Source organism: Peromyscus californicus, unplaced genomic scaffold, assembly GCF_007827085.1.
Source record: "Peromyscus californicus insignis strain IS unplaced genomic scaffold, ASM782708v3 Scaffold_12__1_contigs__length_115047231, whole genome shotgun sequence".
NCBI lineage: Eukaryota > Metazoa > Chordata > Mammalia > Rodentia > Cricetidae > Peromyscus > Peromyscus californicus.
The window spans coordinates 99,470,927-99,486,580 of record NW_026294413.1 but is presented as its reverse complement, the minus strand read 5'-3'; the positions used below and the strand labels follow the sequence as shown (position 1 = coordinate 99,486,580).

The following is a 15,654-nucleotide window of genomic DNA, read 5'->3' as shown; positions in this document are numbered from 1 at the left end:
AAAGGTTTTCCTATGGGGGAAATCTCAGTGTTAGAGCTAAAAGAGGTGACAGCCACATTACTGCCATCAAAAATAATTTATTAATCATGCCTGTGCAAAGAACTCCGGTAGGCACAATGCCCCAAGGGCTTCCTGTTTGAACGCATTCTCTGCACTCTGCCATCTCCTCAGAGTAGCGTTCACTTTTTCTCTTCACCTGTGAATAAAATGGATACCTAAGAAACTTCATCTTTGCAAAGTGCATCACAGGACTGTAGAATGCTGTCTGCATCAGCGTCCCCAGATAGTGCTGGGAGGTGCACTATGAGGAAGTTGCCATTCTCAACCTCCCATTCTCGCTTGGTGGTTGTAAAAGTAAATAAATAAATAAAATAAAATAAAAATAAAATCGCCTTTTTCATTTCCACCTTAGCCTAGGAATCTGGATAGTGTTGGGAAGCATAGCTTTGCACCACCAGCCTGTACCATATTAGCACCTCTCTTGCTCTTCCCGCTTCTTTCCTCTCTGTGCCACTCGGTCCTCAGGGAGGTACCAGAGTGCACCTGTCTTTCTGTCCCCAAGGGGAGAAACCGGTCCCTTAATTTGAGAGACTAGCTAGGATCTTTTCTCATTTTTGTCGCTTGCACTGTGACGTGTGTACCAGGGAGTACCTACATTTATTAAAGGCAATACTTTTTAAAAGATTAGTCAATGGCTTGGAGATCTGATTGCAGAAAGGTCGTCTGTTCCAGCAGCAGCTCTCAGCAACTCCAAAGCGAAGATAGCTCTCAGTCCAGCTGCACCACGGCAGGGCAGGGGAGCTCAGAGGCGCCCTCCCACCTAACACGCCCTGCGCCTTCTCCCAGCAGCTTCAGTCTCTGACCCCGCAGGATCCTCAACAGAGACCGGCTGATCGGGAGCTGCGGGTGCCATACATCTCCAACGGGGGTCCTCTTGGACCATTTATTTATCTAGCGCGCTGTAAGAAAGCACCATTAGGTGTTGGTGGGAGGCGCTACTGTCCGAATCTCACCCCGTCCGCGGCGATTTGGAACACACACCCGCACCCGTCTGGCTGCGTGCTTTTTGCGAGAAACCGCCTGGAGCAGCCTTTGACTAGGGATCAGTGTCGCCCGGGACCCCCCGTCGCGGTCTCCGGTTTCTGCTCTCCCAGTTCTACCCGGTAGCGGCGCCGGGGCTGTTTGGAATCTTCTGCGTGCTGGTTGGGGTGCGCCCCCGGGTCCCCCGCTCCCGAGCGGCGGCGGCGTCGCTTGCCGGAGTTTGACTCGGGGTGGCGGCGGCAGTGGCTGCGCAGAGCCGCGGGCGGCGGGAGCGAGGCGAGCCCGGCCGCTCGCCCTCTGCGCTGCGCTAGGATTGGTTTCTCCTGGAGAGCGCTGACCGAGGGTTGGCTGCGGGCCGGCTGAAGAACAGGTGCACCTCATCGCCCGGGCTCGCCGAGCAGCCACTGAGCATCGCGGCGCGCCGGGTTAGGCGAGCGGCTGCCAGGCTGGCCCCCTGTGTCGGAATGCCGCTTGCCGGCGCCGGGCATCCCGCGGCTGCCCGCCCGGGCCCCTGAGGGCGACGTGAGGCTCTGAGGTGGGGGCAGCGGCGGCGCGGCCAGGCGCCCCAGGGAGCGGGCCGGGCGCGGCGCCCCGAGGATGCCGGCGAGGCTGAAGTGCACACAGGCGGCGGGCAGCATCCACGGCAGCATCAGCATCAGCATCCACGGCAGCATCAGCATCAGCGGCAGCATCAGCACCATCAGCAGTCCGGGGACCCCGGCGCGCAGGAGGCAGCTAGGCGGGCTGCAGACGCGCCCCGCCGCTCCCTGACCGGCCCGGCGGCGCCGGGGCCGGTCTCGCCCCTCTTCCGAGCTCCTCGCCGCCCCCTCCCCGGCCCGCGTCCCCTCCCCCGTCCTCTCCTCCCCGCCCGCCGCCCGCCTCTCGGGGGGAGGGGCGTGGGGGCAGGGAGCCGATTTGCATGCGGCCGCCGCGGCCGCTGCCTGCGCCGGAGCCCGCCGCCGCCGGAGCCCGCGCCCGCGCCCGCGCCCGGCCCGCGCGGCCCCATGCCTCTGGCGCGGCCCTCGGGGGGGCGAAGGTGAAGACCGGCTCCTAGGATGAGTGAAGGGGCGGCCGCTGCCTCGCCACCTGGTGCCGCTTCGGCAGCCGCCGCCTCGGCCGAGGAGGGCACCGCGGCGGCTGCGGCGGCGGCGGCGGCGGGCGGGGGCCCGGACGGCGGCGGAGAAGGGGCGGCCGAGCCCCCCCGGGAGTTACGCTGTAGCGACTGCATCGTGTGGAACCGGCAGCAGACGTGGTTGTGCGTGGTGCCTCTGTTCATCGGCTTCATCGGCCTTGGGCTCAGCCTCATGCTGCTTAAATGGATCGTGGTGGGCTCCGTCAAGGAGTACGTGCCCACGGACCTGGTGGACTCCAAGGGAATGGGCCAGGACCCCTTTTTCCTCTCCAAGCCCAGCTCTTTCCCCAAGGCTATGGAAACCACCACTACGACCACTTCCACCATGTCCCCCGCCACCCCCTCCGCCGGCGGCGCTGCCTCCTCCAGGACGCCTAACCGGATTAGCACCCGCTTTACCACCATCACGCGGGCTCCCACTCGCTTCCCTGGGCACCGGGTGCCCATCCGGGCTAGCCCGCGCTCTACCACGGCACGGAACACTGCGGCCCCCCCGACGGTCCTGTCCACCACGGCTCCTTTCTTCAGTAGCAGTACGCCAGGCTCCAGACCCCCGATGCCAGGAGCCCCTAGTACGCAGGCAATGCCTTCCTGGCCCACTGCGGCGTATGCTACCTCCTCCTACCTCCACGATTCCACTCCCTCCTGGACCCTGTCACCCTTTCAGGATGCTGCGGCCGCCTCTTCCTCCTCACCCTCTACCACCTCCTCCACTACCACCACCCCAGAAACTAGCACCAGCCCCAAATTTCGTAAGTAGACTCCTTGTCTCAGCTGTGATTTACTGCCGAGTTTCTTTCTGCCTTCTGGCTCTCTTTTCTCCTGGTTGCCACTTCCCCAATACCCGGTTTGGGGCAGAGTGCGAGGCTATGGTTAAAAATGGCCTCAAGGGGGCCAAAGGTGTGGGTCTCTGCTGTGTCTGTGTGCGGAGTAGGGGCTTCAGGCAAGTGAAGGATATCTCCAGAGCCAGGGCTCCTACTTCAGTGGGTCCCAAATGAGAATAGACTCCTGACTCCCTTCAAAGGGTTAAGGCGAGTGCAAATCTTCCTCACTGCAGACTTGAGAGTGAGCCCAGGTTGTGTTCCCCATAGTGGCTTGGAGAGGAATGAGACTGTTCCTGGTGCACCCAACGCTTCCCGCCCTCCTGTGGGAAGCTTTTCTAAGCACAGCCCAAACTGGCCTATGATAGCTCACAAAGGGAAGTTATGACCAGTGTGGGGGTGAAGATCGGATGCAGGTATTTGTTAGTGATGTCCTTAGGATGTAGCTGTCGACTCTCCCAGCATCCCTGCCGGGGCAGCGACTGGGAAGGGTTAATTAGAAGCCATTGGGAGAGGTAGGGAAATGAGGCGCTCCCAGATGGACCCCTCCCCTCAACCTGTCCCTGGCCATTGCCAGGTGTGGAAATTGCGTCTGAGGCCACTGGAGTGAGTTAACTGCAAGGAAATGCAATGGGAACGCTGCAGAGCTGCGGCCCCCAGGGTCCTGGAGATGGAGGAGGGTTTTTTCTTATTTTTTTCAGCTGTGCCAAGCATTTGCTTTTGTTCCTTTCCCAGAGGGGTGAGGGGTGTAAACCTGATCTCTTCCTCACGCCCTGTAGATGATGAGCAGACTAGGACCCGGCTTAGTACAATGTCTAAGCTCTTTGTAACATGTCACCCTTTGGGTATAGCATTTCAGTCGGTACCAGTAGCGGCTAGTGTACCTCTTAGACATGATCGCTTTCTCTTTGGAACTGTAAGCTTTCCATTTTTATGAACATTGCAGGTAACTAATTGACCTCCACCCCACCCTCTCCGCTTAGTGAACAGAAATCCCAGGAACCTTCTGTTTGTGCCTGAGGATTCGGATCAGAAAACACTTGTGCAGCCTGTGAAGGTTATTCAGGACAAGCCCCCAGTATGTCAGTTCAAGTTCCAAGTAAAGCCATTCTAAAAAAGAAAGAAAGAAAAAAGAAAGAAAGGGGAAAAGAGAAAAGAAAAGAGACGGTCTGGATATGTTGTCTTTAGTATTCATGTTTTGAGCTATAACATCTGGGCAAAAGAAAAAGTGTTCCTCACTGCTCAGTGTTGGTAGGAATATAATGGTTATTTTCAGTTGTGTTAATTTTTTGTTTCCCTGACTCCTGATCTTACTTGCCGAGGGTGTTATTTAACATTTGTGACTTTTTTTTTTTTAATGTAGTGTACTTGTAAGTAAAGGCCGGAGACGGAGACTTTTGCTCTTACACTGCTTTAGAAAATTGTATCTCTCCCTAGATGGTCAGTGGGAGACAGGAAGGCAAAGAGAAGGAAGCTTTCTGCCACAACCTAGAAAGGCAGTTCTTGCAGCTTCCCCCTGCTTTGCTTGAAGTGGTGATTTCTGAGAGCACATTTTCCAGAGGAGGGAGGGTGCTCTGGCTCCTTTCAACAAATCTAGCTTGAGTGTTGTAGCAGGATAAAGGACTGGTGGTGCTTGTGAGTACATTCACTGCACTAAGATAGGATCCTCTCTATGTTGAAGACCTTAGAATTTTCATGTTCTGAAGCAGTTGATATGAATAATGGATTGTGACTCTACTTCACCTCCCCCCTCTTGGGGGGGCGCTGTGGGGATCACAGTGGGGGCATTTCCCTGTCCTTTCTGTATTGATTTCCTACCTTCCATTCTGAGGCGGTCTTTAAAGAAGAGCCCAAGGTAATTATTTCTGCCCCTCCATGATCTTGTTCTACATTCAGCAGAAGGGAATGGATGGCAGCCTGTTTAATAAGTCATGATTATTGACAGGACTCTGCGCCTCAAGGAAAAGAGGTGGGGACCCTGTAAAGGGTCTTGGTGCTTGCATAGACATGTAAGCAGTGTTTCTTTCATTTATAACTAGGGTCCAGCTCTTTCTATGTCTGAAATCCTTAAAAGAGGATTGAGTAAAGAGATAAAAATGCAAGCATGCAGATTTAGTAGTTAATGGCCTGGTTTAGCTTTCCTAAGAAGAGGCATTTTAATGAAAGGAATATGTGGTTTCCATACAAGGTGAGTTTAAGTAGGTAGGCTGTATGGTAATTCAAAGGATGAACAGTTTATTTTTTCATCTAAGATTTTTGGCTGATTAACAAGGTGGGAGATATTTCATTTGTGGGATTATCAGCATTGCTATAGTAGGCTGAATTATGGCCCAAGTAGCTGTCATTCAAATTGTTCATTTGTTTTGGTTATGGCATTAAAGTTCCCAGATGATAAATTGGTTTGTGCACATTACCTATCTCTATACTTTAGTAGGTTTGTTCTTCTCTTTGCTCCCCACCCTCACTGTTAAGTATGATCATCCTGGCTTCTTTTGTAGCACCTGAAGGCAGTTAAGGACGATGCCCTGTCTTTGTGAGACTAACCCACATATTCCTCAATGGCCAGGATCTTGGCTTTTTGAGTAGAACATTTCAAGGCTTAGAGGATGAATACATTTTTGTTCATCTTTGGCAAGGTGATGGCTGTGATCTGTAAAATTATGATAGCTCTTTGAGTAGAAGCTTGTTTACTGAGAAAGATAACGAGTGTTCACTGGCCAAAGGATAACAGGACTTAAAAAAAAGGGTATTTTATTATTCACAGTACTTGCTATGTGAAAGGCTTATTTTTGATATGGAATTGAGAGAAAAAATAAAACTGAACTTAAACAGCAAGAAAACAAAGAGAGCTTGGCATTTGACTCTTATTTTCCTGTCCTCATCCCTTTAACTTCGGGGGTCCCAAACTTCCCTGCATCTCTAGAACTTATCTTTTCAGTGACACAGAACAATTCTTTCCTTCAGACTCTTTTGAAAACAAATACCTTAAACACACTGCTACTGTAGGGTTTAATACAGTACTCCTGAAAACATTTTGTAGCCATGGTATAAATTAATAAATTTCTTTGAGCCAAAAGAGACTATGCACTACAGACAGAGAGGAGTGGTTTTGTAAAATGTACAAACACTTTCCCTTTGATGGAAGTTGGAATTGTTTCTTCCGATTTCAAACGTGCCTATATTGTACTGCCAATGCAAACTGAGGTTGTTCTGGACTCTTGGAATTCCTTTACTTAGCAGAAAGCATCTTTAACAGGTGGGAAAAAGAAAGCCTGAGCCACTAGTGAAGTTCAAACCAAGTGCAGCTATTAATGGTTCATTCTTGCAGTCATCTTTGAATGGTTCTATAGTGAATCTTCATGAACAAGATCACAAGTATTAAATAGTATACATGGAGAAAGAATTTAAAGATAAAATGTCCTCTTGGTGTTTGAACATGACATGTAGGTGGTTTTAATTTACTTATCTAGCTAAATAAAGTTCTACCAAATCATATTAATTGTGATTTTAAAGGAGCCATTGCTGATGTCAATTGTTTGCTTATTTTTCTTCTTAGCATCTTCAGTCTTGCAATGAGAGTGCTCAGTGACTTTATGAGCAGCCTCAGGTGTAACCAATTTAAAAAGTTAAGCCTGTATCTTATGTTCTGGCTACAAGGGTCAAGGTCTTCAGCCGAATCCTAGCAGAGAAGGTACTGACCTCGTAAATGCATGGTGACCAAAATGGGAGGACTCAGAACTCAAGATCAATGTTTCTTATGAAACAGAATTGAATTTTTTTTCATATGAGCTTGTGTTGCATTCTGATTATGTTTTTATTTTCTTTGTCATTATTGCAGGATTATATGGCTTCTCTGCTTCTGTCTACTATACTGTGTTTTGAGACATGACATACTTCATTTTGTGGTTCTAACCAGAAATAAAACAATAGCAATATCAGTGTGGGGATAGGCATAGCTTTTCCAGACTGCTTTGTGGGCTCTTTTGATTTTAGTCTTACATCATTGAGAGCAAATATTTTAAACATGCCTCCCTGGTTTTTGTTGGAAGTGATTTTGATAGTGGAGAATGTCTTTAAGGCTTGATTTGTGAGTATTGCCCCCTATTTTTTTGTGATGTCTCTCAAATAGACTTCTAAAGCTACACACTGTTTACTTAAAAACTTGTGAGGAAGGAAATAAACCAAAATCAAAATCAACAGCAAGCAAGCTGGCTTGTGGCACTCTCTGTTACTGAAGAACTCAAGTTCTCTAAGATGACTGTGAACCACATCAGAAGTCCTGGTACAGATTTTAAATCAATTCTGTTCCCACAGAGCCAGTATGTGTGTGTGTGTGTGTGTGTGTGTGTGTGTGTGTGTGTGTGTGTGTGTGTGATGAAGTTGCCTTTCCCTCCGGATTTTCCAACCCTACTTCTGGTTACACTGCAATGAAACAAAAGATGGCTTATGACTTATTCCTATTATAGAAATTCTTTTCTCAAATCTTCATATCTAGAGCCAAAGCATAGCTCAATATTCTATCAGGGATGCTGAAATGAAAGATGAAAATTGGCCATGAAATATATAAAAGCAAAGGGTGAGACATAAATGTAAGTCTTTAAGATGCATTTGAATCACTTCTGGATAGAACTGAAATTCATCTCAATCTGGCTGTATCTTCAGAGTTGCGTGTTGGGAAAGAACAGCACTGTGTTGCCTTGAAAAATAGTATTAGCCAATTTTGAACCCCTAGATATTCTACTCATCCTTACCTGGGAACATTCCCTGTAGACCTCTGCACCCAAGCAAAAGCAAAGGGGAAGGATCCAATCTGCAGTGGGCTCATCTATGGTTGATAGCAGGTCTGCATACGTTTTCCTTACTCACCTGTCAATGAAAATGGTAGTGTGCATACAGTTAGGCTTTCCATTTCTTCATTCTTCCAGACTATTTCATTCACTCCTACACCTCTTACCCCTTACTGTATTGAAGAATGGCTATGACTGAATATTTCTAATAGGCTCTTAACTTATGTTTATTGTTCAGATCGTTATGTCTTTATTATGGTGTAGATACTACTCATTGTAGGAAATTGTCTTAAATACCTACATTTAACTCCATGACATTTCAAGTTGTTTTTTAGTGCTCTCTCTCTCTCTCTCTGTGTGTGTGTGTGTGTGTGTGTGTGTGTGTGTGTGTGTGTGTGTATTCGTGTGTGTTTTGGTGTTTTCTTCTAAATTTTTGTTTGGTGTTTTCATACATTTGTATACTTTAAATATCTTTCCCTTCAGTAAGGTATATTGGACTTTCTTAGTTGACTTAGGAAGTTAAAATATCTTTTATATATAATTGAACTGTTAACTGTTTTAGTGTTTAAGAAACTTATCTAAAATACTGATAGGATATTCCTGACTGTTGTTCTACATTGTATTGGCTTATATAACATTAATTTGGATAGCATTTATTTGACTCAACATTGCAATTGTACAATTGAATATAAGTATTATATACTTTTTACTTTTATGTATTTTCAGAGCTTATATGATATATTTTATATTCATATTCATTTATTAAACATTTACTATGAAGCCTTAAGTGTTGTTTGTTGGTTTGTTGATTTTAGAAAGTTTATAGGAGTCATTACTTAGAAAGGAGACAGTTTTCCAGGTGTGGTGGCACATGCCTTTAACTCCAACATTCAGGGGGCAGAGATCTCTGTGAGATCTCTATGAATTTTTGTAAGTTGGAAGCCACTTTGGTCCACATAGAGAGCTCCATGCCAGGACTACAGAGAAAGACCCTGTTTCAAAAAATAAATAAAAAATAAAAGAAAGAAAGAAAGAAAAAGAATGGAAGGAGACAATTAAAGAATATGCATTCATTCTTCCCACATATTAATTGGGGCCATATTTATTCTTGAATATGTATCCACTTATTTAAGAATAGTGTGTGTTTCCAAAGGATCTCTCATTAATTACTGGTTTCTTTTTAAGGCATTAGTGAAGAAGTTGAATCAGGTGATACACACTTGTGATCTTATCCTCTTTGAGGTCAAGGCAGGAGCATAAGTTCAAAGCCAGCCTGAACTTTGCAAGATCTGGTCTCAAAAGCTAAATACAAAACAAGGCACAACAAAGGACATTAGGGAAGGAATTTATAGGCAAATGATTTTCACAGACACTGTAATATCCTCCCTGGGAATCTTTTAAAGCTTTATTCCTTGCCCATCTAATTTCGGGTAATTTCTTTCCTTAAAATAAATAACCTCACCTTTTGGAGTTTCTTCAAAACATTCAACTACAATTTAATCGAAACTACAATTACCTAGCATTTCCACAATTATGCATCATTGGCTTGCACAATATTTAGCTAAATTGCATAATGGTTATAATGCTGGCAAAGAGAAATTTGTTACCCCAACCAAGTTGGTAAAGTAATAATTCACCTGACAGCTGTGGAGTTCTGTGGGTAGCCATGAGGCTGACCTTTCCACCTTGTCAGAGTCTGTGTGCCTCTCAGAAGGTGAAGAAGGAAGGTGGTAAGAGGCAGCTAGGTAAATAATTATATGGAAAATCAATGTTTTTAGAAGGTGACAATCATTGGAACCAAAATAGAGATGCTTATCATCAACAATGATGACAACAATGACAGCCACAAACACCATATCTTTGTTTCTTACACTAAGGAACTGTACAACTTAAAACACTGATTCATTCTCTCATAAAGTCCCCATCATGATATTGTGAGGGTGATAGTCATAGCCTAACTCTACACAACTCCTATACAACACTCTACTGCTTCTGTATCAAGGTAGACTTGCAATTTTCATGTAGAAGCATGCTAGTCACTTCACTGAATTGAAATATTGGAGCTTGTTTGCTGTGCTGCATCTCTTGGATCTCTGTTGTCATACCATAGCATGCACAGGAAGAGGTATTATGGGAGCATCTGCCTCACTACTGATTGTTCAGAAACAGGAGCCCACCATTTCTAATCCATTGCCTGTTAGGTTCCTATTAATTTGGACACAAGTTTAACACAGAGAGGAGCTGAAATTTGGGAGAAAATGAGTAAGACTGTAGATGATCTGCAAGTCTGAAGTGCACAGTGATCTTGAGATCAAAAGGCACAGTGCTCCAGGGATCCATTTTGTGCCATTCCTACACAGTCCTGTTGCCACCAGCTCCTTGAAGTTTAGACAGAATTTAAGTGGAAGTAGGGGAGATTTCCATTGTGTTCTGTTCCCATCTTAGCAATTACTATAAATGAGGTTCCAGAGGATTAAAAAGTTTATTTCTCCATGAAAGATCTCTCTTAGATATGTGACTGTACTGGAGAAACTTAATATTATTTTTTGAAAATATCTGTTATGAAGTCTGTTTGTTGGAAACTCCTTCCTCACTTATTGTTGTTGTTATAAGTTTTAATATTTTGAGAAAGGCTGGTCACTGTTCATAATCACAGGTTGCTATTCTTGGGCATAAAAAGGATCAGTCAGAAACAGTTCTTCAAAACTGAATTCTGAATTAAGTTTAATTATAGAAATTTAGCAGTGTCCACAGTTAAGATTTGTCTTCTTGGCAATTTCTGGAAGTTATACACACACCCTAGATGCAACACAGGTCAAAAGAACAGTTTGTTTATTTCTTTGTCTATTTTAAAAGAATCTATACAATTACATTAGCGTTAATATGCCATAGGATTGTGGGTGTAGTAGTATCTTATTCTAATCCTCTAATAAGAATTGTTAAACAGACTAGTCTGCCTCCCAAAATCACCTTCCCATGACTACACACAGCCTAAAATATGATCTCCCAGGCAAATTAACATAGTTTAATAGTTCTCTACTAGAGCAAACTACAACATCACAATCACCATCATTTTGGGTCAGATTTACTGTAGTTCTGTATGACATTTCTCTTTGACCTGTGGGAGGATTGTTCATTCACAGGATCCCATTCTTGGAAGAAATTTAAGACTTAGGTAACAATGGAAAGGAGAGTGACCATGTGGAGTCTTCTGTGAGCTGAGAGAGTTTGGGTTACTTTGGCATTCTTTATCTGTTTTTTTTTTTTTTTTAACGATAGACTCAAATATCCTTAGTGCATTCATCTGCATAATGAACTGGCCTGAAAGTGGTCTATGATATGATTGGGACATGTTTATGTTGAAAAGGTGTTTTTTTTTTTTTTTTTTTTTTTTTTGATAGGGTTTCTCTGTGTAGCTTTGGAGCCTTTCCTAGAACTCACTCTGTAGCCCAGGCTGGCTTTGAACTCATAGAGATCCACCTGCCTCTGCCTCCCGAGTTTTGATGATGATCAGGAATATAGAAGGAGTGCTTGACAGGTAAATGATGGGGTACCATGAAATACCTGAGTCCCCAAATACAAGGTGACCACCATCAACTGTCCACAAGTTCTAAGAGGAATAATGATGAGACATGACATTTATCAAAAGACTTGTCAAAGCAGACCTACTCATTACTTTGTTATTTCTTACTTTTGTATCAGGGGTCTTTTTTATTCTATCCAAAGAATATTCTATTGGATAAATTGAAAGATGATTGAGATCGTTGATTATGCAAAACTTATAAAAAATTACAGAAAGGTTGGGGATAAAGCTCAGTGGTAGAATGTTTATAGAGTGCTTGACTAGTCTGTACATGGCCCCCAGTTTAATCATTGCTAATACACATACATATACACATACATAAAAATGGAAACTAGAAAATTAGTAAGTTTGTATTATAATCTTTGAATAGCCATTCTGGAAGCTAGGGGCGGTGTTATGTTAGGAAACTTTACTATCAAAACCCAAGAAGACATGAGTAAAATGCGTAAATCTCATAGACAAAGAATGACAGATCAGTCACAAAGAAGCAGGGCAGGATGCTTGTTGAATCCCACAGGAGGCCAAAGGGCAGTGGGGGCAAGGAACGGGAGGTGAGGAAGGAAGTGAAACTGGGGTTGGGATATAAAGTAAATGAATAAATTTAATTAAAAAAAAGAAATAGGGCAGGGAAATTCCTTGCACACATTTTTTGTTAAAGAAAAACTGATGTTGGCATGCTGGTAAACTCGATTCTATTAGTTAAAAAAAGATAATGATGTGAATAATTATTTATAATAAATGCTGTTTTTTATTTGAATCATGCTTAACTGAATTTTTGGTATAGTACTCTGTTTTCATATTTAATTACTGATGAATGAATAGTCAGAATCAATATGAGAATTCTCCCTTTCACAAATGAGTATTGTTTACCAGTATTATTATATTAGCTTCCAACAATGTTTATGTTAGGTTGTTCTAATAACTGTTGATAGGTAATATATTAAATATTTTATAAACCAATGAATTAATTGTAGTTTATATTAAAACTAAGTAGATTACATTTTTTAAATGGAAGCCCATGGAAGAAGTTGAGCAGGTTAAAGGAAGAATATATTTATATTTGCACAAGAAATCAGTATCTGAATTGTCTCACATTCAAGTGAATCTAAAAATAAATCACAATATATATGGTGGGTATAATTTTTCAAAAAGCAGATTTTCAAGTAGGTGCTTGGTCAAAGATAAACTTTGAGGTTAAATATTTGGTATTTCAATGCTTCATGTTAAGTTATATATAGTTTAGGTTAAGTAAAAAATATTAGAAAATAAATCTTTATTTACATAATGGTGTTGTCATGAAGCCACTAGATTTTGTTTTTAATTATCTTAATTTAGGAAGTTAGAAAATGTAAAATGTTTATTATTATTATTATTATTACCTAAAACTTATGGTAGAAAATTAAATAAGATGTCAATTTCATTAAGCTTTATAGATTTAAAAATAAGCTTAATATTTAATAACCAAATTTAAAGAAACCATTTAAGCATTAGTATGTATTTCTAGTTATTAAATGTGAATCTAGTTATTATACTGTGCTTGTCTATATTTTCTACATTTTAATTAATGGCCATATGTTATTTCTGCAATCAAAAGTGGTTAAGCTGTTGAAGAAGAAAAGAATAATCCTCACAAATTAGTTTGATTTTTGGGAGTTATTGGTGCTGCTTCTGTGTAGACTCTTCACTTTTTTTTTCTCCTTTACATCTGTGTTTCAAATGGTGGTGTCAGCATGAAGGGGTTGACTGAGTTGAGGCCCTGCTGGAAGCCGTATTTTCCTTTGCTCTCACCTTCTTAGAAGCTCTGTGGTTTAACCTAGCCTTCATCTTTTAGGGACAGGGACAAGTATAAACATTTAGTGAGTCATTAATGACTTTTGCAATCTGCAGATATTCATCAGTCTTTATCATTATTTTTATGGATGCAAGTAGCCAATAGAAGCTAGTAAGTCACATGTTTGTTATTTGCACATTTGGTCTATGTTAAGGATGAGAGGAAAATGTTAGTGTTGGGTCTCAGAGGACTCAAGGCAGATGAAGTGAGTTAATTTGTGGAAGGACTTATCCACATATTTATCAAAGACTGTAAACCACTCCCAGAATCCACTGACTAGACAGCTGAACTACAGATAGATGCACTACATGGACTAGGAGCAAAAAATAGTGATTCGTAGGGAGCAAAAGATAAGTTGTGTTCAAAGTCCCACAAAGAGCTCAGAGACATGATGAGGAACAAAAAGAACTGGAATGGAAATGTGGTACTACTTATATGTTTGACTAGGAGAAGTCAAGATATTGATTATCTTTAGGGAGTAAGGAGCTTAGCCCCATTGCTAACATTTTGCATATTATTTTGGGTGCTGATTACAGGAGACATTTAATTAAATAAAATGTATTCATATGCATTCCTTTGACCCATACACTTTTTACATAAATCATCACAAATTTCAAAGATAAAGGAGGTTTTATTATTTCTTTTAGAACATTTCTGTGACTTTTACCAATTCACACTACCAGAGTGGTGGGCTGGGCTTAAGAGTTTTCCCATTTGTAGACCCTGGACCATAACTACAGTTCCCTAGATTCCACAAGATACAAAGACAGACTTCCTTCCTGGCTTTATTTCCAAGATCTGGGCTGAGGGGATACTCCATGAAGGCAGCCACATTCCTTTCTGATTTAAGCCTTTCTGAATGGGTATCCTGTATTTAAGTCAAACTTAGCTTCATTTATAGCAGAGGTGCTTCTAAAACAGTATAAGTTACATATTTGTCACATATATCTCTAAAACCATTCGTGTGCTTTGATAGTGCCTTTATTCCAGCTCTGCAAATAAAGATGAATAATATGCAAGTGTTCTAATTTGTATCCCATTACTGTGATGAATCACTTGGACCAACTTGGGTAGGAAAGGGTTTATTAGGCTTGTACTTCCAGGTTATGAGTCATCATTGAGGGAAGTCAGAGCAGGAACTAAACCAGGAACTTGAAACAAAACTCATGGAGTAGTGCTGCTTACTCTCTTGCTCTCTGGCTTCCACTCAGCTAGCTTTTCCAAACAGCCAAGATTAGCTGTCTGTTGATGGTACAGTCCAGGCCACAATGTAGTGGACCTTCCCACATCAATCATCACCCAAGAAGGTCTCATTTAGACATGGTCATAGGCCAGTCTGATCAAGTTCTTCCTAGGTGATTTTAAGTTGTGTCAGGTTGACAATATAAACTGTTATGGATAAGAAAGCCAATTCACTATTTACACCAGTGATTTTGCTGAGAAACAGAATATATATATGAGAGATTGCATAATCTCTGAAGTATGTTTCCAACATGAAAGCATATTAGACCATTTCAGAAACAAGTCATTAGTGCTGACAAAAGTATTTGTTAAGGAGAATTTCCTTTCAACAGAGAAATACAGAAGTGAGGGCAAGGGAAGAAACTGGTAATAAATAAAGACAGAGCTCTGCAGTACCTGCACTGTAGAAACAGTCCCTCTCTCCGGCAAGACTGATGGATATAGTTCTCCTCAGTAGGTTCTTTATGGTGAACAAAGTAGTTGACATTACTAATTTTAGTTGTTGGTATGTAAATACACAGATGCAGTTCTCTCATCTAGGATATGAGCCCTCTAGAAAGCCATGAGCCAGCCTCACACTGCAGACTTCATCATCTTCCATCTCTCAGTCCTACCCCACATGATGAGTGCAGCCTGGGAATCAAAACCAGCATTCCTTTTGAATGCCATGCAACATCAGCATTTGATTTCCAGAGGTGCTAAGTGGGCTCTGGAAAGAGGATTCCAGGTGGAATCAGAAAGTCTGTGTGTGTGTTCCAATCAATTCACACAGGAGGCTTTTCCTCTGTGAAGTTGGAACACAGTCACAGGTTAATTTAGGTGAAGTCATGCAATCAGGGGCTCCCTCTTGTTATTCTCCTAGTATCTCCTCTTGCAAATTTTTAGACATTCGAAAGCTGTTATTTTGGGTTAAATCTAGGGCTGTGTTGATGTGACTATGGATAAACTAAACATCCTTGAAACACAGCAATTCTACCGCTTCGTGCGGCACTTTGAAGCAGTAGTGGAGTGCAGTCAATCCTTAACTATATCTTGCACAGATCAGAACCATGTCTTTGAGTAATTTGCAGCAAGTTAGCCTTGGGGAATCTCTAGAACATCCTGCCCATGGAGACCTGGCCCTTGCTGAAAATATCAGAGGTAATGTCACTTCCTTGCCTCCCTCTGGGCTGTGGCCTCCTTAGTTCCTCTCTATGATGAGAAGCCACTCTAAGGAA

At 42.8% G+C, this 15,654-nt stretch overlaps 1 protein-coding gene across 10 annotated transcripts in view; it reads left to right on the top strand.

Annotated features, from left to right (window-relative positions):
• The first annotated feature begins 2,020 nt into the window (after positions 1–2,020).
• Positions 2,021–15,654, top strand: part of Nrg3 (neuregulin 3) — a 1,068,996-nt gene continuing 1,055,362 nt past the window's right edge. For 5 of the 10 annotated variants that reach the window (XM_052734005.1, XM_052734010.1, XM_052734002.1 and 2 more), the window contains exon 1: positions 2,022–2,925. In XM_052734005.1, coding sequence (XP_052589965.1) covers positions 2,097–2,925 — 829 coding nt within the window. In that variant the 5' untranslated portion in view covers positions 2,022–2,096. Of the gene's footprint in view, positions 2,926–15,654 lie in introns of all 10 variants that reach the window. The other 5 variants (XM_052734004.1, XM_052734003.1, XM_052734001.1 and 2 more) reach the window with 2 other exon arrangements.